The following is a 26,707-nucleotide window of genomic DNA, read 5'->3' on the forward strand; positions in this document are numbered from 1 at the left end:
ATGATGACTGTAGACATATATTTAATATATATATATATAACAGCCTGAGACTCAAATCTTTGCTCTTTTGTGATGAGTAGAAAAATCTTTTTTTTTTTATAAAACAAATATACCCTCTCACAATCGAATCTCATATTCTTTATCAACATGTTGAATAGCCAGAGCTGCTGGCATAGAGAGTCTAGCAGTAAATCTTACAAGATGACTGCAATGAAATGGGTACAAAAGTATCGGAGCATGCGCAATTAACTATTTCAACATTATCATCTGTTTTTTCTGACATTGTTTCACTAGCAAATTTTCATGCATCATAATTTTGTAAACAACATTGTTGTTTTTGAGTATTTCTTTTTAAAATTGAGAGGCATTAAAGTGAAAATATGGTGTGACATTATTGCACAAAAGACGTCTGGGATCGTGTAGGGCAAAAGGATTCATCAATTTCACTATTGTTTATCATCATCAGTGTTGTACATTCTTATGTTCATTTATCTATTAATCAATTATTACATGTACTGACTTATGCAGCTAAAAAGCAATTCACGTCGACAGACGAATGGTTACCATTAGGCCTACACTGAGATCAACATACATGAGTACACTCATTCCTTACCGAACAAAAATTTATGAATTTCTAGGTTATGTATGAAATCATTATGACAATGATAATCAGAAGACTAGAAAAAAAAAAATCAGAAATTTGCCAACCAGGTTGGAAATGGGCATGACCTTCAGTCGCCTCTTTTTCCAATGGACTGAAAAACTAGTGACCTGCCGCAGAGTGATTTTGTGTAAGAATTCCTTTGACAATAACCATTATTACCAAGTCATCAACTGCCTTGTTGATGCTATTTCATTTTTTTTTTCTGTGCTCGAGCTCAAATAGTCAACAATGTTTAAACACCGAATCTTGTTTTGTAGACATTATCAAGATAACTATTCAGATAACAAATTTGATTAAAAAAAAACGTGAGAAAATAATTTTGAAAGAGCGTTTATGAACAGAAGCTTTTATAGTAGGAAACATCCCAACAATGGCGATGGTTTTATGACAAATGGTATGAATGTTATACATAAGCTACCTTTCAAATCACGAAGCATTTTCTCCGTGAAATACAACACATTACAATTGCAAAAGCTCTTGAAGAAACATTTGTGCATTGGACTTAGCAACATAACAAATACATTACTGTCAACAAGGAAGGGACTGTTACATTAAGTTTCAAAAAACTCAAATAACTACCTGATTTTCAGTGGAAAATCTACTATTTTCTTTTACGAAAATATGGTTATATCAACATAGCCCTGAGATCAGAGGTTAGAGAGACCTTATCAATTATGAACTGTAAAATGCAACCATCTTCTAGGTGCAGTTATGGTCTCCAAAGGACTTTCATTAGATCAAATACCAACAAGAACATGTTTTTGAATATTGGGAGAACTCCTTTTCCCTCTTTTTGGTAAATATAGACATTCCATGAACTGTGAACTTTTGATAACCATTCATATTGTTAATGCACGTCTGCGATAGATTATAGGGGTGAAGTTCGTTTGTAAGTAAAAAAGAAAACGGCCTTCTCTTATGAATATGAGTACATGTAGTAAATTGTGTGTGTTTTTATATATTTTTGACAATGAATTGCCATTTTCCACTAACCAATTCAACTCACTGACAATTCTTGTATAAGTGGCATCTTAAGAAGGAAAAGGGCATATGATAGCTTTTTATCTATTCGAGTACGCATACCTTATACTACATCGTAAAAGATGCGCTTTTGACGTTTTACAATAGAAAGATAGCATCAAAATGTTTTCAAGTATGTACGCCAGAATGGGTCTCACAAAAGTGTTATCATACGCTTGTCTCTGCGTATCATACTGTTATTAGTCATAGTAAACGCTTCCCGTTTCAACTCTACAATAACGCTGAATGCTGAATGCCAAATGCCGGAATTAGAAGATATGATACTCATTTGTAAATTTCTGGACAAGAATGTACAACTCCATACAAAGCAAGATCGTACATCACAACTCCGTCACCACAGCGAGCCAGACAACGCTGAAGACATGCACGCTTTGAGGCAATGTGGTACATAATTTGTGTGTTTCTGCAATGTATGTAAACAGTGTTGAAAAAAAAAATACACACACACCCCTTGCATCAGAAATTTGATTATAACGCAACTCCGTTACATAGGCGCATTGGTGTATGTAATCAGCAGTACACGTTCGAGCTTTTGATGATTATATCCGAGCATTTGATGCTTATACTGCAAGCATTAAAACAGGATGTAAATTAGGATATGAAAAAGAAAAATAGTTGAAGGACTCTTTCCAGTGTGGTTGTCATTGACTGAGACTTCTGATATTTTTGGTGTCACATTGACAAGACGAAGTCCCGTATCTTTCCGTCATAAACACAAATCTCTCCTGCTACTTCATGCTTGTCTTAATCCCCTGAATACGAAAGCTTGATTGGTCCACAAAATGCGCTCTAACTCAGATTTCCTGGGTCCTTATAGAATGACTATGCTTTTTTTTCAAACAAACACATGAAGATTCTTCACTTTGCATCCAGTGTGACGTCATAAATGTTGCCATGGATACTGCTGCGGTCCTAGATGAGTGGAATTTGTTGCATGCTGTATTCTCTCGCCTTTAATCTTAGATTCGCCCAGCTCGAGCTGAGTCCGCCGGCATTTTCCAGGGCGTTCATGTTCATCATGGACATGTGACCAGCAGCAGCCTGAGACATTACCCCGGCGAGTCGGCCGTACGAGGCGGCGGCGGCTGCGGCTGAGTTCCACGAGGCGCCGAGCTCTGCGGTGGTGGTGCAAGGCCGTGGCGCCACAGGCTGCTCCACATTCACTCCGTTGTACGGACGGCGCCGGGCCGCTGCGGCCTTAGCTGCCTGAAGACTTCGCTCGTTGCGGCGGAACTTGGCTCGTCTGTTCTGGAACCAGACCTACCGAATGGAAACAGAAAAATTGCTCCGGAGAATAAAAAACACGTTTCGCAGTTGCTTTCGATGAACACTATGTACAAAAAAAAAAAAAAAAAAGAAGGAAAGAAGGGAAAAGGGAAAACATTACTGCGTGTCAATACCAAAGTTCATCAAAAAACGTATACTGGTGAGATACTGACACGCAAACATTGCTTTTATAACTTAATAACGATTTGATAATTTATAAAGTTTGAAAAAAAAATTGATAAAGATTTGTTTAAAGAGTGAAGATTCCAATCTTATTCAAGATACTGTGTGTAATAGTTTGTGTGTTTCCCCTTTCATTTCGGAGGTGACCCTTTTGTATTTCATGTAAGACACTATCATCATGGTAATCGTTATGATGATCATGTTATAGATGATTTATTCAGCCGACCTCTTTTAAAGGCTCAATTGTTCGTGAAAATACCTCCAATCAAAGCTTTAGGTTCCTCACTATTACTGTCAATCAGATTATGCCACTAATTATATTGTTGAAGTTTGAGGTATAGAGTTAAAAAGACGATATTGGTCTCAGTTCAGTAACTAAGCAAAATATTGATATTGCTTTCATTGGTCTAAGCCATTTAGCCACACGTCCCTGGGAAGTCCTAATCCCTCATTTCTCGTTACGTCAAGCATGACTTCTTATTGAAGTGACAATAATTAAATGTGTCACTTATTTCTGACAAAGTGCATTTCACAGCCTGACCCTCAGCTATGGAACGGATTTCATTTTGCGCGATTATTCAGAGCGACTAGCTTTGAGAGGTAATGTAGTATGGAATTAAGCCTGTGTGTTTTTATAAAAGTAATCGATTATTTTCAACGACCAAAACATTCATTGTGCATGACAGAATTTTGTCTTTTTTTTGTCTTTATAATATAGTTTATTGTGATCAATGTTAAAATCAATGCAACGGTAGACTGCTGAGTTAAGTGTCTGTATTCTTTTTTTTTTTCAGCAGGAAACATTGATGAGAAATTCTTTATCCCATCTTTCTGTTTGTCGTTCAGTCGTCATGGCATTAAGCTTCTCTGTTAATCACACTTGAAATGCTTTTGAAAAAAAAAAACCCTGGTGTGAATGTCACGAGCACATTTCGAAAATTAGCTACCAGAAGAAGGGAACATGTCTCGATCCATACGCAATGAGTGAAAGTAACCGATTTGTCTGTTCCAACAATTCAGTTAGTCAATCCTTGCGTCAGTGCAAAACCGGCGACTTGTCCAATATGTTAAGAAAATATTAAGAATAGCCCTGGTGCTAACTTCGGATGACATAAGTCTGTTTTCAAAAGGACACAATGGTATCAGAAATTCCCCGTTTCGGTGGAAAAGAATCGGAAAAAAAAATGTAGGCGGATACGACCGGGTCATCGTAAATGAAAAACGGAAGTATCGTCTGCCACGCTGAATTCAGTACAAACTCACTGTCAAGGACGCTCGCACATTTACCCAATTGGCACTTCACGTATCGCATGTGTCAAAAGGCGTGCAGCGGGAAGAATGTGTTAGTCAGAACACCTAATAGCATCTGACATTATTTCTGAGCAAGGCGTCTTCTCTGGTAGCATAAGGAGTGAGCCAGGAGATATGGTGGGAAAAGAATCAAGGAGAGAGCGTGGAGAAAAAGCTACGACGTTTTCTTCCATGTATGCATGTATTTTCTGAATGGTGATAAAATGTATCTTTAATAGTACCCATTTGCATGTATGTTTCCCTTGAGAGAAATGAATACTGTCATTGTTCTATCAAACGCTTGAATGGATGAACGTCACGAGCGACTTCGTCCATCTAAAATGTCGAACAATAAGGAAAGCAACAGGTGACGAAGTTTTCGTCATAGTTCAAAGCGGAACGGTGACGAACCCTCAAGTACTGGATTTGACAGCTTAAGTCATATACTTGGCAATGCTTAACGGCCTTTTCGCCCTGACAATCTTTTTCATTGCAGTGTTCTAGGGTTTCTCTTTCTCCGCCCTGTATACCTCTCTTCTCTGATTAAAGATGAAGGTGCAGTCTGTCACGACACAACATGGAAACTGAATTCGCAAGCTGAGATGAAGACAACTGCTCTTGGCTGTTCGCTCCAGACCTACTGCATGATTATCACCTGTGTAGAAACAATGAGGTTCTACAATTCTCTCCTAGGTATACCTCTGGTGGAAATAACCCTGGATTTGTGACAATGTTCTCCTGTGTTGCTAGGCAACGGGGGGGGGGGAACTAAAAATCTAGCCCTGCAGAAAACTAAGACACACAAGGTTAATCTTACAGCAAGAGTTCCGTGGAAGGGATGACTGCTATCAGAAGTGTCCCCCAACCTTTTTATACTATTCATCCCTAAGGATTCCTGTAAGGCATTGAAGAGTCACATCACACGCAACACTTTCCTGGGTTGCCGGCGGGGTGCACACTTTTTGCCAAAATACGTCATTGTTATACTGAACAAAACAACAACAGCAACAACAACAACAACAACAACAACAACATCATCATCATCATCATCATCACCATCATCAACAACAACAACAACAAGAACAACAAACCTACACCATCAACTTCGGTAACAACAACGATATGCTCTTTCGGAATTCATATTATTACATTCCATCTTCTAAAGAAGAACTCCTTACATATTATGGGAGAGGGATCTGCTGGCAGATGTACGGTACACATTCGTTCTATGGCACACTGTTTTTAGCACACTGATCTGTATCATGCTGTACAGAGAAGGCATGTATTTCCTATAGAGATCAGTGTGTTGGCATTACAGAGCGAGGCAAAAGCTTAGAGCTAAAGAGCCGATAGATGGCGGGATACAAGAACGGATACAGTATGAGAGGAAGAAACTTGTCTGAACAGTACTGTTGATCGTTGGATTGAGGTGCTAATTGTACGACTATTACAGGGAAGCACAACACAGCTTTAGTGAACTAAGCCATTATTACAGACGCAGACGGAAATTCGAATATTGTTCAGGGTGGTGAGTTGACTCAGTCGGTAGCGCGTCTGCCTCACGATCCTAAGGACCCGGGTTCGAACCCGAGTCTGGACTGAGTAATGTTGTATGTAATCATACCGTTCCCTCTAGCAAGAGGCAAAACACTCTGTCCCTCGGATAGGACATAAAATGGAGGTCCCGTGTATGAGAGAGTCACAACTCACACACGTAAAATATCCCGCTTCATTCATTCATCGCAAAGAGCAGGGTGTTTAACCCGGTGACGTGGTTCCGCCTCACATCCAACTGGACCCCATAGAAGACCAGCTTAGCATAGCTGAATATGGGCTATCCAGCCATCTTCTCAGATGGAAATGAACAAACAAACAAACAAACAAACAAACAAACAAACAAACAAACAAACAAACAAACAAACAAATAAACAAACATTCCCTTTCATTTTTCATGTCATAAGGACAAATATTATTCCACAAAATCTTGCTGAATTTGAGCTTCAAAGCGATTTCTTGTCCTTAAAGGCGTTGTCTCACCTTCCAAGCTATCGAGAGAAATTAAGTTTTGCGTTCTGTTTTTCCCAACGCTCTTGAATGTCCCTGAAGGCCGATTGTTACAGCCGATTCCCTTCAGGTATAACGATCACATTTTCTTCGCTGCTCATCCTTCACCGCAAGGGAACACTCGACTTTATACTCGATTCCATCTTAAATAAACCACTCTCTTCCAGGCGGTTTTGCCACAATCAAAGGCCACGCGTCCGTGAACTATCACGGTCTTATAACCGAAAGTTACGACGACACTACGCAACGCATGCGGCGAAACTAAAAAAACGCGCTGATCAGTAAATCATAGTGCGCAAGAGATGCGTCATTCTCCAAATATTTGTGTTGGAGTGAACAGGTCCTAAGGTGATCTTGACGGGTCTTTTTTTTATGTGCGCCATTTTCACGACTACACCTCGACGAGGAAATCTGTTAGAGAGCTTAAGATAACCTGTAGCGTTGTAAATGCGGCGTTAAAAACAAACTTTTTGTTAGGAGTGGTTCTTGTATGGTTGATAATAACGCGGTTACGATGCTTCATCTCGTTGGATATGAAAAAAAAAAGTAAGCAGGATAAGAAAACAGATTTCAATACCACCAGCGCCAACAACAAACAGAAAACTTTATTGGAGACCATTATGACCACATATAATATTTTTCCAGATATGACCACTTCGAGTGTTACAACTTTTATAACTGTAGTACTCGCGCTTGTTTTTTTTTTTTTTCTGGTACATTTGTTATATCGCGGAGGTTTTATTATTATTATCATTTTTTTGTTGTTGTTGTTGTTGGGGGGGGGGGGGGGGGGCTAATGACTCACTTGAACAGATTGCAGAACTTTTTTCTTTTTTTTTTTTTACTTTCGTATGAACGTTAAGCTTTAAAGTGCAGATAGCCTTACACATCCTTTGCTGTTTTACCCAAAAGTTATGAAATCTTTAAATCACCTGGTTTTCTGTTCGTGTTGAAGTGCAGATATCCTCTCACATCTTTCATTTCCCCCTTTAAGTTCAGACACCTTTAGATCATTTTGATGTAATTTTAATGAGCGCAAAAGTAATCCAAACTTTCTCGAAGTAACCACGTGCTCACTCGATCATTTTTTTTTTCTTACAGGACTTTAATATGTTTGTTTACATGATACAGTCACTTAGAATGAACGAGACAGGAGGGAGAAAGGGAGGGAGAGGGGAGAGAAAGAAAGAAAGAAAGAAAGAAAGAAAGAAAGAAAGAAAGGGAGAGAGGAAGAGATTTAAAATGGATGTGGTATACCTGACACAAGAGAGGCGTAAGTTTAAGACCTCATATGAACAATCATTATCCTACTCTAAGAATTTGATGGATACAAGATTCGATGATCTCCTGTCTACTCCGAGGTCATTGTTCAGTATGCGCGATGTCTTTGGCAGTGGAAGAAAAACTGTATAGCTATGATAAAGATATTATCAAAAACGTGTTTCTACTTTACGTCACCCTAAGGTATGATGGTGTAAAGCTGAGTTAGGTAACAGGTGTTCCCTTCCCTCCACCCCCCCCCCCACACACACACAAACTCTGATCCACATACTAGTATAGGATTGTCCAACAATAAACTGTTTTCGTTACCAAGCGGCTGGCACGCTAAAGGCGTTCACTTGACCTGACCCGTAACGGCCATTTCACCTCCCAGCCACTCGCTCGTTCCGTCGGTGCAAATTTACGACACTTGTTAAAAACTGTACTTGCTCCGTTTCTCTTCTCTTTCCCCCTCTTCTCTGTATTTCTTTAGGAGATTTTGTCAAGACCTGCGAAGTTGCGATATGTCTCTCTCGTCGAAACGTGGGCTGGTATCCAAACTTTATCCTCGGAGACGAACGAGGTTTGACCGCTATACCTTCCTCCACTGGTTTGCTCGGTTGTCCACACGGGTCCCGTAATTTCTAACCCAATCCACTGCTACGCAGTAATTTCCTTCAGTCATATTAAAGGTATTGTTTATCATTGGGGGCAGTGATTTGAAAAGTGTTCCAGTTATCACAATTGATGCGTATCTGTAGGTTACTTGCATCACAAAACGTCCTATCGAACTGTATAGAAATTTCACAATAGAGCCCAAAATACAAGGAAATATACATCTTTTTCTCAAGAAACCATAACTGCGAACGGTTTATTCTAGAAACAATTTTATTGTAATTGTTCACATTTTGTATATTCAACAATACTTAACATTGATTATAATCGAATGTGCAGTTGAATATGTTCCTATAGAAACTGCGCAATATGAATTCCCAATCATTATGATAATGATAATGCTACAGCTACTGCTAATGATAATAATAATAACAACAACGACAATAATGATAAAGATGATATTAATAATAATAATAATGATGATAATAATAATGATAATAATAATGAGAAATTATTAGTAGTAGTATCATTACTACTACTACTACTACTACTACTACTACTACTACTACTACTATTACTACTACTACTTCTACTACTACTACTACTACTACTACTACTACTACTACTACTACTACTACTACTACTATTACTACTACTACTACTACTACTATACTTCTACTATCATACTCATTATTATTATCATTATTATTCATGTCATGTTTCCATGGCTAATGCTTTCTTGACTCTTCGTATTGTTTCTCTCAAAGAGGATTCGCTGAAAGACGGTCGGCAATAATAAAAATAAAAGAAACCATTTTTTTTTTTCATTTTCAAAGTGGTACTGCAAAACACAAGTGAATAATGATTGAGCCATAAAGCCTTGAGGATTCGGACGTAAAATAAACACGTTTAACACCTAAAAACTATGTTCTCTCCTTGCTTTCTTAAAAAAAAAGAAAGATGCGCATTAAGATAATAATATTCCATATTGATTCGATTCAATTCAATTCGAAGCAATTCAAATCGATTCAATTCAATTCAATTCAATTCAGTTCAATTCAATTCAAGTCAATTCAATTCAATTCAATGAGCGTGCAAGATATACTTATCAAAATAAAGAGCTACTAGTAAATAATGACCTAATAGGAGACAAAAAATTTGGATGACACTTGCTGCTACGAATAGCTTATTGTTTTTCATGATGTCATGTGGAAATATTTCTCCTAATCAGTATCTAACAAGCTTGGTGTTGGAAGCACACACATCGTGATCCACGTTTATACAATGTGATTTACATTTATGAAAGACTTCATCTATATAGCTTTGTTGATGATATACATCTTCTCCTAATTTGTGTGTTCGTGGGAGATTTCGTAACCTGTCTGCTTATCTCTTGCCCTCTTGTCTCTTGAATCTTTGCTCGCCCCAGAAAGACTCTGCTACATGTCACCATTCTTCATGGAGCATCGATACTGCGCCTAAATTATGGCCCGTTTCAACCGTTTTAATTTATCCCCAAAGTACACTTCAGCCCGCTTTAATTGTGGCTCAATGCCCCCTCGCTCGGGTGAGCCACACGTATATCTTTCACTCGGGCCCAAGATGAACGGGAGTCCGTATCGTTGTGACACTGAACACGCACGGGTGCAAATAAACACCGCAGAAAAACTATGTGCTCATGTCTCATAATTTCAGCGGGGATCTCTTCTTTGTTTTTGTCGTCTTTTTTTTTTATCGGCAGTATCTTCTTTGATGATGAGGAGGTCGATGCTGCTATCGAAAGATCACTCGTACTGATGTCTGCCTTTCGTCGCTTTTCACGCCAAAAGTGCAGAGTACGCCTTGCCCCCTGCGCTATAGCTTCTGGGGAATATTTTATTTCGGTAATGAGGGAAGGAGGAATTCTAGATCTTAAACCGCGACACTATTCTCGATGTAAAGTTATCATCGCTAACAACGCCTCTGCACGTATCTTGGATTTAATTTTGTCCACAGTACGCTTGCTAGCCAAGAATCGAAGAATGTTCTCTTCTGATCCCCCCCTCCCCCTCCGTAAGTCTCCCTCTCTTTCTATCTATGAATCTTTTTCCTAAATGTTAGGAAGGTTTAAGCCTAATATACATGGCATTCTGGAAGTATACGTTCTCCCTGTATTAAATGTGCATAGGCCCACTTTCCCATTAAGGAACAAGGAATATAATCGACGATACGCTCGTCTGGTGGCAATATCGCAGGATCTCAGTAACCGCAAGCTTGCAAAGGCATATGAGTGAGCTTCTCATCTTTACGCCTTGATAAAAGGCAAATCGCGACAAAAAATAAAATGAAACCGTGCGAAATAAAGAAAACAAAAGAAACAACAGCAACAGGAGCATTCGAAAAAAAAAAAATGTGTTCATACTTAGTACGAGGCCATTTCTGTTGTGCCACAAAAGAAATGAAAAAAAAACCCGACACAAACAGGTTGCTATGACATTTTTTCCCGTTGTTGTTTGTTTGTTTGTTTTTTGTTTTCCATCAGACACTCCCTTCCCAGATTACAACGCAGTTGTGGAGGAAGGTAATAGACAGGGAGGTGGTCACCATGGCAACCGACTAATGTTTATCGCGGACTTAATTTTTGCCAGGCCTGGCTTTCCCTTCAGTAATGTACTCTGTGGAAGGTTAGTGAGGTATCGTGCATCGTGATCAGTTTTTTTTTTTTTTTTTTTTTTTTTTTCGGAGGGAGGACGGTCGTAACAAAATACATTTTTAAGGGGAGATCAACATTGGCTCTATTAAGTCTGTACATACCACAGCTTCAATCTGAATAGATTTTAGTATGTCGTCGAACGACTTCATTCTATCTGGGTGGCTTTATTATTTTGAACATTATATAGATTTGTGACTCTTAAATGATTTTTCTTCATTTTCTGTTGATAAAGATAATAATTGTAACAATGTTTGCACGTGCCACGAGGAGTATAAAGGGGTCACCTCTCATTTTCTTTGAACGGAAAGAATATACATATTTTTTAACTTTGCATTTGTTCTGTCTTGTTTTTGCTTTTCATACTTTCACACTGTTTTTCAGGCCTTCAGGTTTCCCGGTCAACCACGTGCTAGTCCAAATATTGGACACAATCACGAAGAGACGATGTTTGTGTCCGACGTCCGAGCAGTTCGCCGACGACCTCGAATTGCTGGGTGGCCGAGGGGGGAAAAAGACGCGGAGCTTCTTCGTGCGCGGCTTTAATTCACTTTAATTATTCTCCTGAGAAACGTTGGATCCGGGCAGTGTTTTCTTGTGTAGAAAGAAAAACAAATCCCTCGTAAGTATCAGACTATTCCCACGTCACCATTTCGTTATGGTGGGTAGATCGCGAGCGGAGTAAATTTCACGTAACATTGAACCTTCCAGCACAAGGTGTCTTCCTCGCGTGAATGTGCCTTTTTATGCCGACATTCAAGGCAAATCCCAGGAAGTGGGCACTGTTTTGCTGACAGCTCAAGTAAATAAAGTGTAAAGTGCTTTGGGTACCACGAAGAAAAAAAAAACCACCTCTTTTGTAGATGATTTGCAATGTTATGAGAGATCAGTTGATGTAGGCCTAAGTTCTGACTCATCCAGGTAACATTCAATTAAGACACCAAATTAAAACCATCAGCTTAGATGAGAAGCATCAAAGGACCGGACGTGAAACAGTTCTACGAATTAAACAGTAAGTCCAGATGCAGTGATTTAATTTTGTGTCTTCGTGTAATGAAATAAAATATCAAAGCTTCCTCAGGGTATACAGACATTACCAATGACGTCATCATGTCATCACATTACTCTCATTATTGAATTACTTTTTTTTGCTACAAAATTTATTTGAAATTACACCATCTCGTTGAGTAAATGCTTCGACAGATTTCGGCTGAAAATACCACATGTGTAAAATAAAACAACAACCGTATTTAGGATTCGGAATCTAAATTCCTCTTTTTTTCCCAGTATACTGAACAGATCAATAGTCGCAAGTTGTTCTTCAGTAGATTTTTTCTTTCTAATGATATCAAATGCATTTCCAGGTCACCTATACCAGGACGAACGTAGAATCAGTGCAGAGTGAATCAAGTGAGTTTCATCCCCCTCTTCTACTCTCTCTCTTTCATCAGCAAGACAGTCGTAGAGCTCTACAGTCCCAAGTGAAATTTTTTAACCCGTTGAAAACTAGTCTGGAGTATACATGTGCAGGTTTTTGTTGGAAATATGCGTGTTATAGCGAAATAAGCTCTTCCTCCACGAATTAAAGGAAACTAAAGCCCAAACAAAACTGTGGATTGAATGAAAACAGCAATAACAGTAAAACACGTGAGCGAAAATTTGAGGAAAATCGGACAAAAAGTTGTGAATTTTTAAAGTTTCGGTGCTGCCATTGCGGGATAAGGAGACTATAGTATTACAGTTCATGATATCATTTTGAATATTGACTTTTATTAAAATGTAAGAAGAATTCCGCAAAATTTCATTTTTCATGAAAAGTAATCATTCCATCAATTTGTTACTGACATTATGTTGTAGATTATATCATTCCCTCTGCGCTCTGAAAGAGGTAAGTCACGTGATCTATCCAACTATCTTAAGAAAAGTGAAAATATGATTGATATGATAAATCATTATGATATGAATCGATTGTCCAATTTTCCCCAAACTTTCACTGATTCGTTCTATATTGCTGCTTTCACTAAATCCACATTAAGCAGTTAAGTCTGGGCTCTGGTTTCCTCTGATAAGTTTTGCACCAATAACAAAAAGTCTGTTAGTTATATAATCATCATTGCAGTTGTCATGACAACAATCAGGGGACATCGAATCAGCTGTTAGTATACAATATTTCCACATAAGATTATCTCTTTGTGAAATAGTCCTCGGATCTCACCGATTGTCGTACAAAAACGAATCCATTGCTAAACATTTTTTTTTTTGAGGGGGGGGGGGGGATGGGGGAAACAACTTGTTTCCTATACCGACACATGCTTCTTGGTTGCTTGTGTGTGTGTGTGTGTGTGTGTGTGTTTGCTTATTCTTGTTTCTTTGAGACAAGGATCCTAAGAAACTATCGGTAAAGTGAGTACGCAGAAATTTTATCTTTCACAAGACTTCGAAAAATAAGGTACTCTTATTTCCATCCCATCAGAGAACATATGTGTGGTAGCCCATTCCCCCCCCCCGCCTTTCTCTCTTCAAATTCTGTCAATTTCGATTACTTCGCAAGACGTGACCTTGACACTGACCTTTGACCTTTTGAAAGACAGAGACAGGATGTAACGTGGAACTCCCGGTCACGGTCGGCGTTGCTTTCAAATCGTATTCAGGAAGATGCACATCACAAAGGAGGACATGGCAAAAATGTTGTTTTCTCGTTCACGCTGTACTAATCAGAAATTATTGCCAAAAGGCTACAGATGTGACAGGGGCCAATGTCTTAAATCCTATCGTACTGACTCCTTTCCATTTTTTGACGAGTTTGCAAACCTTAAGGCCCTTAAGTTGGGAATTCTTTGGATCATGAAATGAAAAAAAAGTTCTTTCTTTGTATTCATAGTAACCCTTTCCGCGCCAATACGTCAAATGTGCTCAAATTTAACACAAAGCTATGGGGTAAAAAGATTGATGTGACACGCAAATGAAACGCAAATTGAAACTTTGTTTGGGGTTTTCCCAAGGCAGCGTTCTCATTAAACAATAACAGTGAATTTGAATAGCACCATCCTCAGATGATTATCTTTTATTTTATCAGCACAATATTACAGCTTTTTAGTAAACGTTCTATATTATTCATGTTCCGTATTGTGTTCCGAATAGGTTTTAAGGCATTTACCAGTCATGTTATGTTCTAGTGATTTTGTAGTCTATTTGTGTTGTTTTTCTTTTTGTTTTTCTGTCCTGTCTGTCATGTTATGGTTAGCCTTGTTCAGAATGACTTCATTTTTTCCATTTGTAAGTTATTGAGTCGATTGTATATGAGTTGTCCACAATGTGCAAGCTATGTTGTAGAAAAAAAAAGAAGGTCCTTTTGCAATTTTCAGAATTTGGCTAAGGTAGATTCAGATTCTGGTTCGAATGAAGTGAATAATTCAAAATTCTTCTCGAAATGTTATAAATATCGGATATGTAATTTTTGGAAAGATTTTACAATATTGTATAATGCATTCTAAACGCATGTTTTTTATAACGACATGAATATGTTGAGTTGAAACAGAAGAATACGGATTTGCTTTCATAATTACACGACCCGCTCTATTTTGAAGACTTTGTACAAAATTTAAGCAAGACATCGTCAAAACACGAATTTGAATATTCATGTAGGCTCTTCAAGAACTGTTCTGTGAAAACTGGTGAAACTTCACAATTTTATAACCTCCTTAATATTCACGCAATTTTGATCACATTTTCACAGTAGTACTTGTAAACTTTACTCTTTTTTATCAAACTAACTTTAAGTTGGTTCGGAATTCCTCTTCAACGCAACTTCCTAGGCGTGCGTCCTTCTCATCCTGAGCAAGGCGCCTTGGCGAGTTTTTACAAGTAGCTTTTACTCATTTTCGTCCTCAGCGTGGCGCCTGCGCGAGCTTCAACGCGTCGCCTTCTTGCCGCAAGTTTAATCTTCCCCATTGAGTTGTTGAGCAAAGCAGTTCAATATCAAAACTGTGCTTTGAGCTCTGGCGCCAATGCAGGTACGTGCAAGAGGATTATTGTCCCTGATTATGTCAGGACGATTATGTCTCCGTACCCTTTTTTGTGTGTGTCTATACAACATCCATAAAAGATTAACAGCACCGTCTATTTCTAACAGTCCCAACTATGTACTTTCCCGTCAGCACATCAGCTAGTAGGCCTATCAATGTCAAATCCTCGCCAGTGATTGGCTTTGTCTGTGTATTTGCTAAGCATGTTGTTTCGTTTGTTTGTTAGTTTGTTCAGGGTTTACTTGTTTGTCTGTAGGTTTTGTTTTACTGACCTGGACGCGTGCCTCCGTGAGGTCGACCTTCTTCGCGAGCTCTTCCCTGAGGAAGGCGTCGGGGTAGTGCGTGCGCTCGAACACCTTCTCCAGGGCGTCCAGCTGCGACGTGGTAAACGTTGTCCGGTTTCGACGTTGTCGCTTCGACTTGGCCGAGATGATGCCGTTACTGTCTGATAGTGACCCACACGAGCCGTCATCGAGCAACCCTGGTTGTTAGAAGTGACAATTGGATTGGGGGGGGGGGGGGGGAGAGAAAGAGGAAAAAGAGGAATCGATTGTAAGTATCGGCTATCCACGTAGCAGTCACGATTTTTACAATAGCCATTTTCATTGATACTGTTCATTGTTTCAAATGTCAACTCGGTTGATATATATTTCTCTGTCAATCAGGTATAAATTTTCTGTTAGAGGTTTCTAATTATTGCTCTTTGTCATTATTATCATTAATCGTGGTTCTTCATACATAAAGCACTTCTGAAAAAAAAAAAAAAAACTTCTTATAAGCTTGAACCCTGATGAATACCGTTAAACTAATAAAGAACTACAGCTCACCTCGTACCTCCTTTGTAAAACTATCAGTTATAGTTATTGCAAACAACTTTAATTGAAGAATCCATTTCGAGCAACAACAACAACAGCATCAAAAAGTTTAACCTTTTAAGCCTTTCAGATTTTATTGTGGGAGTCGAAGTGATGATATTCTCACCCAACATCCAAAACATGCTACATCTGTGGCCTCATATTCAATTATTTATTCGCGGTTAGCTTGTTTAGATATTTCTTGACAAACAAAAATAACAAATGATCGCACTTTCATCGACTTGAATATCCGATTCCATCTATTCTTGTTCTCCCAACTGAATAAGTGCGTCATACGTTCTCTGCTTTCTGACAAATTTGCCTATTTCTATTTCCTTTAGCAGAGTATAGGACTACATTTTCTCATCTGTCCGTCAATTAATTCGGCAAAATAAATACGTTTGGCTCTGACTATATTTGGCTGAAACCACTAGGGGATACACCACTGCCGTGCACAAAATATGTTGCTAAGGTTACTTGGCTGTTCGGTTGATTTGATTAGTCAGACATCTCTTTGCTTATCCATCACAAAAAGTCATGTGGCTCAATCACATGATGTCGAGCCGATAATTTGATGTGTGGTAGCCTTAATGTCAAAAGGGAGAAAAAAAAAAACCAGCAGATATTGTATATCTGACCAGAAATCATCAGCTAACTCCACAAAGACATATATGGAGAGATCTTACGTAAAATCACTACTTGTCATAAAAAAAAAAAAAAAATCTGTCATATCGGACATGGTGAGTTGGAGGATGTGACGCGCCATGCACATTTAAAATGCAAACTCTGCCCCTCGGCTTGATTGCCGAAAATTCGGTTAATATTGGTCATCCTTCCCTCCCGAAAGATCTGCGACAAAATCTCAGTGTTCTGCCGCAGATCGGTACGACACCAGATTCCGGATCAATTCTGCGAATGTCAAACATAATTACCAGCTAGCCCCGAACTCTGCCGGGTGAGATGAGAAAAAGTTAACTCTTCCGATAACAGGGAGTGGCTATACTGCCGCGATAGAACCATGGAGCTACCAAAAAGAGGGGTAGCTCCATGATAGAACAGAGAATGTGTAAAAGTGGAAAGAGGGTAAAATTTCCTAGCCTGACCTGTCGGAGCAACGCGATATACATATGCAGAGGAGCAACGTTCGATGTTATTATCATATTGATTATCTCATTTTCAATTTCAATTTCAATTATTTCTGCAACAGTTTTTTTTTTTTCAAATTTACAATACTTAAACGCAAACACAATCATAAGGACTTCTTTGTAAACTAAAGATTCTAAGAAAAATTATGATCATTATTTTTTGGGGAAAAACATTCAGTGAGATATTCGATACAATATACAGTAGACTTTTGCATTTTCTCTTCCATAACATAGCTGAAAATTGTTGCAGGGGCCGTCACAATGAACATGCATAATGATAATGATGCTTGATGAGGTAACAACTCTTTCCTTGTAACAAAACAACGATCATAATCCCCTTTTTCTTAGGATTTACAAAAAAAAAAAGGTGCAAGTGCAAGATAGGGGAGGATTCACGAAGGGCCTCATTTTATTTTACTAATAAAGAGAATGATTTCTAGACAATGTGGTTATGCTTTAAACAAGCATTAAGTAACATGACTATACATTTCTGTGGCATTTGTCAATACTATATTTTAGTATCGACTTACTGAGTATTATTTTCATATCAACTTGAATCGTTGTTCTTGTTGTTTTACAGATTTCATGGATATTATTCTATGTTGAATTCAGATTAGACTGATCAATTTGAATTTCCTGTGTTAGACAACAGTTAACAACTATTACTTGGAGAATGAATTGAAAGTACCGTAGGCATTTTGTGAATTGGAGAAAACGAGGTAAAGGTATATCATGATTTCATGCCCTATCAATGTCAACGCCTGGCAGTCTCTGTGTCGACAGACTCGGCAATGTTCGGAGTAATCATCAAAAATATCGGCAAATACAACAATAGCAACAACAACAACAACAACAACAACAACAACAACAACAACAACAACAACAACAACAACAACAACAACAACAACAACAACAACAGGAGGCCATCAATTCATCTGGACGAGTGTAGAATTTGTAAAGGCAGCAGCAGCAGCAGCAACAACAAGAAAGAATTCGATACTGGTCATCGAACAAACTAGGTGATCGTGCGTCGCTGACCTACTTTACACAATTACAAATTGCAGCTTCGGCAAATGCCAGGCTGGGCACACGCTTGCCAAAGGCTAACCGCACCGGCACTGTCATCAAATAAGAACTGGGACTAACCCTCATCATTGAAATCATTGAAAGTCGGGATTGTGTAGGTAGTCCGTTTCAAAGGAAATGTATTATTCATTAATCTTCATTTTCCTCTGTTTTAATGTTGCGAGGAAGAAATATCGTTAATTGACCATTGGCTCTTGCTCTCAGTGGAAAGGGGGGAGGGGGAGAATTAGGAAGGGGTAAGAATACCGGCACCTTTATGCCATCTGTTTCCAGTATTGCGCAGTGTTGACCACTTATTGTAAGGTTCGTCACCCTTCCCTTGGCGTGGAGTAAAAGTACTTTATGTAGTCCTATTATCTGATAACATGATATGCGCTTATACTCTCACACGAGGGATCTCCATAAAACGTCCTCTCCATAGTCCATGCCAATCTATCTGAGTTACCAAAGAAACTTGATCTGACCCACATCTCATTGGTCTGACAGTCCATCGATTTGCATTGATGCTTTCTATGTGCAGATGACATCATGTGATAATTGGGAGTGATTCTTGAAAAAATCCATCGAAAAAAAAGCTCAAGATCATCAGAAGGACGGAAAACAGTGCAAAAAGGGTAAAAACAAGTAAGCCAGAGTAAAATATTGCAAGCATCCAGTGATCAGACAGGTTGGAACCCTGTAACGGACATCTTATCGATGAAGACTGCGCACAGCACAGGAACACTAGCGCAGAAACACCGAAAGATTGTCATGAACTAGATTGTCATGAACACCGAAAGATTGTCATGAACTAGAGCATCAACTGACCTGGGACGGGAATGAGGGAATACATTGTCTGGGGTAGAAACACATACCACAAGTTATGGCGAGTATATTATTGCTATTGATATTCCCCAATCAAAGACAGACAACCATTGTCAAGTATACGACACGGTTTGCATATGAAAACTAATGATCTGTGTCAATGCATCCGTATGTGCCTTTTATACATATTATGATATTTTTGTTTCGGTGAGCTACTTCGTAATGTGTTTTGTCATTAGAAACCTAACATGCTTTGTGAAAAATACTCTGCATGACTTGTATCCTTAATTCTTACGTGACGAGACAACATCAGCGGCGTTCACCATGTTCACAGACATTCTGAAAATTATCAGACGCAGCCAGACTGTGGAAAAGGTCACGTTTATCCAGGGTGAGCATCTTCACCAATTTTTGGCTGCCACTTACTCTTTGCATTTCTTCTATTTTGGCCGCAAAAGTTCAAGCAGAGTTGAATATTTATGGAGTGTATAATTCACACCTGTCGGGTATGTAATGGTCCCGCAAATTAAGTTAGTATGTGGTCAGTGGCCGGTTTGGTAGCCGAAGGAGTTGACCTTTTTCCATTTTGTAACATTGAGAAGTCCTGCGATTTTTTTTTTTCACGTAAGACGTGTAAGAATTGCATCCGATGTATACCCTGGTTGCCCTCGTAACTGTTGTACCATCTCTTGTATTCTATGTATACACATCCAAGCATTGTAGAGAATGACACAATAGAACCTTGATTATTTCACCAACTTCAGGAATTTTGCGTAAATGTGGTGTTGACATATCTACAGGACATGTTTAGACTAGGCCTATACACTGTTACAAGGAGAAAGTAACATTGTCATTTGGTTCCTTTCTATTCGATTAACAATATGGACACTTTTGTGTTAGCTTTTTGTTACACGAAGACACACAATGTTAGAAAATGAAATGTCCACAGTGTGCACAATCTGATTTCTTATCGGTACATCTCTGTACATTATGTGTTTCTCATCACATTCAAATCTTTCGCAGTAATCACCGTTTCCATGTTGTAATCCCTCGGAATGGGTTACATTACGTTTGTTTTATACACACATAGATTTGTGTTATTGATCACTTCCCCAGATTTCATCCCGTTCCAAACACATATCACTAGAATTATTCGATTTTTTGTTGTTGTAGCTACTCCCATAAACCTGATTTCTAAATCCCAACTGTCATAGATCACGATTGGTGTTTACTATCGATCGGAGAGCAAGGGGAGGCAGAATGACCTAAATCTGAGTAATGAGTGCAGGAGCCATGCGATTAAAGTGTATGATGCACTAACGAACAATGCCCGCTTATTGGCGATTAATTCAACGGTTGTCCGCACCAGGCGTTTGTTTTGTCCCCGTACAGGAAATACGGAGGGAAAGTAAAGGGAAAGACAATAAGAATACCACCCACGTCGAATAATATCGTGACATTTGAAATCCGACAAGCTATTCTCTTTCAACGTTTTCACAGAGTAAACAGGACGCTTGCTGATTTTTGTAGGTCAAGATATAATAGAAACAGTCAGATTTTTACCAGTAAACTAATTTGGCACATCAATGAGTAATAGCATTTAGCAAAAGTCTAAGCAAGATTTGGCAACCAGAGACTGGTAGGCCTATATCTGGGTCACAAAAATGACACGAAAACATGCATACACAAACGCTGAAACAGGAGGCGACAAAAGACAGGTTAAAGGCCCAGGATTAAGCCCCTCACTCAAGTTAAAGGTGACAGTCAGAGCAGAAAATTTACTGGACATGAATAGGGGACACTTCGAAGGGATTACCGTCATCTAAAGTTTTCCCCGCCACTACATAATCTCGACGTAGCACTCTGATTGGGATATAATATGACTTTTTTTTTTCTTCTAATGATTGTATCATATTTCGAATGTATGTATTGCAAATGTCGTTTGATAAGTATTACTATCTTTTTTTAATAAGAAGAAAAATCATTTGTAACCAAGCCGCACAAACAAGAGCAACCATTATTTCTTTTTGTGTTTTTGGATGGATTGAAATGTGAGAACTATTACTCCTTTCATGTTTCTGATACAACTGGTCATGACTACTTATCTTTATGTATTTATATATTGTACAGTAAAAGAAATAAAAGGAGAAGGAAATACAAGACTGATCAATGATTTCCGTTTGATGAAAATGAATGTGGAAGGTCATTATCTTGTCCATCAAAATATGCTGTCCTACACTGCAAAAAGTCCGGTGTTAAATAGTGAACACCGAGCTGGTGTTAAATTTTCGGTGCTCATTTATGGTGTTAAATTAACACCCCCGGGTGTCATTTCCAAATTTTAAACTGTTTTTTGAAGAGTTTCTTAGTAACTGCACTTCTTGTTGATTTTTAATTTAAACAAGACGATCAAGAATTTTACATTAAAATACTAGATTTTTGAAAAAATGTGAAAATAATTTTACACCAAAGTAACACCAGCTGGTGTGGTCCCTTATTGAAGCTGGACGGGTGTTAAACCATTGATATTAACACCAACAAGTATCAAATCAACACCATGTGGTGTCATTTTTTAATTAACACCAGTGTCAAAATAACACCAGGTACAGTGTCAAATTAACACCACGAAGTGTCAGGTGAACACTTTTCAACACCATCACAGTGCATTTTTAACACCTGTGGGTGTGGTCCTTTATTGAAGTTTGATCGGTGTTAGATTTAACACCCGTGGTGTTAAATCTAACACCCATGTTTTTACAGTGTACATGGAAAAATTTAGATATGTCCGTCACTGGAGCTCAAAAAGACAACAATGTCACATTAGAGTTATTTCTTCGTTTTCATACTATCAATCTCTTGTAAGCACGTTTGATCAATTGATAACTCTAAAAGTTTTGCGATCAAGATTTGCGACGAGCACTGAATTGTTGCAGACGAGAGCATATAGGGTACGTACAGACAGTAAGAAAACGAATCAGGCGGGGAGATTAGCTCCCCAGAGAGAGTGAAAAAAAAATCTGTCTCCATTGGGGAGGGGGAATTGCTGTGAGATCTACTAATTTATCGTGTTTTTCTGGCAGTGAATTGAAGAAATGTCCTCCAACTTTGCGGGCGACGCGACTGCACGGCTACGGAGACGGTCCGCAGCCCGCCAAAACGGCCACTGTTTACCATCGCTGCCTTTCGTCGCTGGGGCGAACAGTTGTTCCACGCGTGCAGACAGCTCCGAATGAAATGCGTGCAGCGGGTTATGGAGCTCTTAGCTATAAGTATAAAGCCGTTAAAAAGAAAAGAAAAAAATCAGGCTGTGGTCGTATTTTTTGGACAAGGTCACCATACTTCCTCCGTGTCTGAATCTCATTCCATCTCACATAAAAGTTATCGTATAATGACCGAAAAAAAAAGAAGAGAGAAAGAATACACTGTCCGCTTCCGTTCCGACTTAGGACCACACATTAATGAAAAGGTAAAAGCACTTTTCTTTTTTTTTTCAGGAACCGGACATAGCAAACGCTGCCCAGTAGAAAAACATCTTCAAGGAATCTTAAGAGGAACTATGGATGGAAATGATGTACAGATACCAGTGGATGATTTTTGGAGTGGCAAATTATTGCTTTAGGTAAGGAGATAGTGCGTATAATGAGCCTCGATGTTCTTTTCAAGCTTGTTCTCGAACACCCATGACAAAATTTGAAGCAGGGAGGTAATATAACTTTCAAAATTTGATAGCATCCACTATGATAATATATGAGATCGTTAGATATTGTCAAAAACGAAAGTAATGGAACAAAACCGATGAATCTGTTAAATTGGAGAGATATAAAAAATAGAGATATATTCTAGTCTTGTCATTTTGTTCCTCGCATGATATCCGCTGGGGTTGCCGTGAAAAAAAAAAGAGAGAGAAAAGAAAATAAAGAAAATAATTTTGTCGTACTGATCAATTTTCAAAACGGTATCAGTGGTTGTTTTATCACGGCGCTTATCATTTCAGTGACACCACAGACAACTATAACCACGTTTTACAAATGAATATCCTTTCGGCATAAGAACTCATTGCGATGCAAGGGATCTATTCCACATACCATAAGCTTTGTACTTTATACAATTACGTGACACTAGATTATATCAGCAAACTGTCGTAAGACGGGTTATGGCAACAGATAACTGGGTTGGATGAGACGCGTTCATTGTATACACCGCAGTAGACAGTGCAACTACATGCACTTAAGAAATAAACGAAGAGCCATCAAATAAGCCCCACGCAGAATTTTGTAAAGTTTCTTTGCTGTTTTCTTTAAGTTATGTCGTTTTTCTGGAATCATTTTGTACAAAATGATCGTAATATTTAACCTCGTAATACATGTAACATCTCCCGCCCAGTTATTCTCTTCCTGGGTATTACCTGTATGCATTTCAAATCACTATGCGATGTGCCATCAAATGTTGTATCGTTTGACTGGCATCGTTATGTTCGTGAAAATGTGTTTGAATGACTGTCTACACCTTTGAGAAATACATCTCTTGGTTAACTGAAGCTTTCCAACATTAAGGGGAAAGTGGTATCATAAAGGACCCCAAAATGCAATAATTTCTATTGTGTACTTTTCTCCGATAGCACAACTGCTCTAAAAGCTACATTAATTCATTTACTTTAAAAGTATAACTTTAAAAAAAAATTAGATTCATTAGGCAGAATGACTGTGAAGATATTATGTATGAGAAGTATCTGTTCAATTATCATAATGGACCCTATATACACGTCTCTGTCCGAGGAAATGAAGAGACGTCATATCCATCGTTTTGCCTACCAAAGTTTTATCGCCGTTTAGTATACCAAGGGTTCATCAGGAAATGAAATTCTGGATGAGTCATAGGAAGACAAATATCGTGATTTTGATAAAGGTTGGCAATTTCACAGTAGTAAAACTGGTTTCGAAAGTCAAGCCGAGGAAACGAAGGTTGTACGAAGATGATGTAATCACTGTCCAGTCTGCAACTCGGCTGCGTTCCGAGCTATGCCGAGCGCTGCCGATGTATTTACGAATAGCCGACGAGTGAGGACAATGAAATGGGGATTTATCCGTCCTAAAGCGTCTACCTTCTCACCTCATATTGTGACGGATTCACACCTGTCCCTAACATACACACGGCGTGATGAAATCACGAATCTAACGTTAAACGATTTATTGAATCTATATGTCTACAAGCGATCGGTATTATTGATGTATCATTTAAATTGTATGTATTCTGTATCCAATGCTTTTGTCATCGATGTATTTTTATGTATGCTTTTTTAATTTATAGTCATGTATATTCTTAATAAGAAGGTAAAGTAAACAAAATGAAATATAATCTAATGAACAACCTCAAGTAAAGAGTAACAAATGGGTCTCTTAAGCAACAGTATAGGCCTATAGTGCACTAAACATATAACACAATGCATTAGGGGGTCGCATAGTTTTATTGACAGGTTCAAAGGATTTACCTCAAGCACAATGTTCTGTGAATCAGGATGAAAATAATGAGGGGAATAGCCATTTTTGACAAGATGGTGGGTAAAACGAAAACTTGGCCCCTAGCGCGTGAATGCAATTGACATGCGAACAATGTTGTGCGGTCGCGTTGCGTGTTAAAGATAACCAACCGCGAATCCGTTGTCAGCCGAGCAGACAGCATCGATCCAACTTTTCCTCGGCCAGAATTCCTCAGTGCGTATGTGAGGGGGGAGCAAATGTCGCATTTCAACCAAATAAACTGTTCGAGAGATACAACTGTCGCTCGCTTGTCTACAAATGTCAACATATCCTAGATTTACGGTACCTACAGTGATTCTAACGTGATAATGAAGGTAAATGTTTAAAACATCGTGACGATTACCAAGCAGATACGGAATATTTAGTGCGTATACACCTTGTGTGAGTTAGTTTCAACCAAAAGCACAAACTTATGGTATAAACCAGTTTCTTTCCTTCTTTTTTTTTTCTTTCGTTATTGAAGATATAAGATCTGGCCGCTTAAAAGTGAGTACGAAAGTTGTAAGTTAAGCATGAATAGGTGCTTACCACTGTTGTTGCGAAATTTTCGTTTTGACTCTTTATAGGTAATGAAATCGGCATACGTGTATATACTAATAAAAGAGCTTGTCCTGATAATTTGTTATCCCTTGAAAACACCTAACTTACGTGTAGATACTCAGCCTAATTCAACTCTTGAAAAATTAATCGCATCCGTGTACTTTGCCGCTCACTTCATAATAAAGCGAATTCTCAGTACAAACAGATAATACTTTGATAGTTTAAAATAATGAACCATTTTTTATATCTTATTCTACAGATGCGTATGAGTTCAAAAGCAAAAACAAATGAACCAATAAACTACGAAGAGAGAAAAAGTTGAATAAAAAACGAAATGGACCAAACAATGTTACAAATGATAATGGCCCTTTATTAGCATGTAATACTGATGGTAATGGTGAAGATTTATAGTGTTATTACTCTTAGTGTAGCTGCTACTACTTTCACAGCATAATAACAATTACGATTGTCATAATCATGACGATAAATGAAAGCCATTTATAATTTCATTTCATTTCATTTATTTCATTGCCAACAATGCAAAACATTTACTTACACAAAATAACACAATATCAATACAATGCACTAACAAAGATAAATACGTGAAATCAACAATACTACACATCACATATTCAGCAGATGAAATTGAATTAAAATTAAAGTTGCAGGCAATGGAGGAGGTGTGCTGAAAAGCCAAGCTTGTATTTTGTAGTCTCCTCGTGGACAAAATAACTAAATAACATCAAGGAAGCAAGTTGCTTGAATGTGTATTAAAAAAAAATCATAACACGGCCACTCAAAATGATGATTGTCACTCATTGCATGGGTGCACACATTAGGAATGAATTAGAAATGTTAGAAGCTTTTGTATACAAATACTTGAAAAGTTTCATCGCCAAACGTGTTAAAGCCATTTTAAGCATTTTAAAACTACCAAAGTCCAGCATCAGATAATGCAAATGAAACTTTTTCAGTGATACTTCACCTGTTACATAACAAATTAATTTTCTTGTAGTTATGATCTAAAGTATCCCACATTTTTATTTTTTTAAAGCTTTGATTGTAAATAATCTCAAATCGACAAGATTAGAGTTACCTCGTTTTTGCTATCTTAGCATTTATGGGATCGTCAATCTATCCGAATCAACGGTGGGAGGCGCTGTGGCTCGACTGATAGGCCCGAATTCACGAATGTGGTACAATCTTGATTTAAAGGTAGGGGATACCTTTTACAGACCTCCCAAAATGCAGCAAAACATTAAATATGAACCTCAGGGGACTTGTTTAGGCCACTGCTGAGAAATTTGGAAGTCAACAGTTATCTACAATTTGAATAATGCACAAAACTCAACTACTCAGTAGTTCTGTGTGTCAGCCACACTTAAGCCTTTTTGTTGTAGTCTTCTGTATTTTTTATCTATAAACACAAATCTAAAAGTATAAGAGCTGATGTAATAACATATAGAGTGTGTGGCAAGAATGTATATAGAAATGTTTGTAAGTTTTGATGAACTTTCTTCACAAAATATACATGATGGACACACATGCAGTGCATGGGTCTGCGAAGGTAGCCTAGTAATGTACTGGAATTTACGGTGAGCCCCGAAAAAAAAATTCAATTCAAAATCTAACCGTCAATAAAAA

At 38.3% G+C, this 26,707-nt stretch overlaps 1 protein-coding gene across 1 annotated transcript in view; it reads right to left on the reverse strand.

Moving 5' to 3' along the window:
• Positions 1 to 2,617: 2,617 nt before the first annotated feature.
• Positions 2,618 to 26,707, reverse strand: part of LOC140241188 (paired mesoderm homeobox protein 1-like) — a 43,627-nt gene continuing 19,537 nt past the window's right edge. The window contains exons 2-3 of the mRNA XM_072320948.1: positions 15,370 to 15,578; positions 2,618 to 2,965 (exon numbers count right to left, since the gene is read on the reverse strand). Coding sequence (XP_072177049.1) covers positions 2,618 to 2,965; positions 15,370 to 15,578 — 557 coding nt within the window. The remainder of the gene's footprint in view (positions 2,966 to 15,369; positions 15,579 to 26,707) is intronic.

Source organism: Diadema setosum, chromosome 17 (genome assembly GCF_964275005.1).
Source record: "Diadema setosum chromosome 17, eeDiaSeto1, whole genome shotgun sequence".
In the NCBI taxonomy this organism is placed as follows: Eukaryota; Metazoa; Echinodermata; class Echinoidea; order Diadematoida; family Diadematidae; genus Diadema; species Diadema setosum.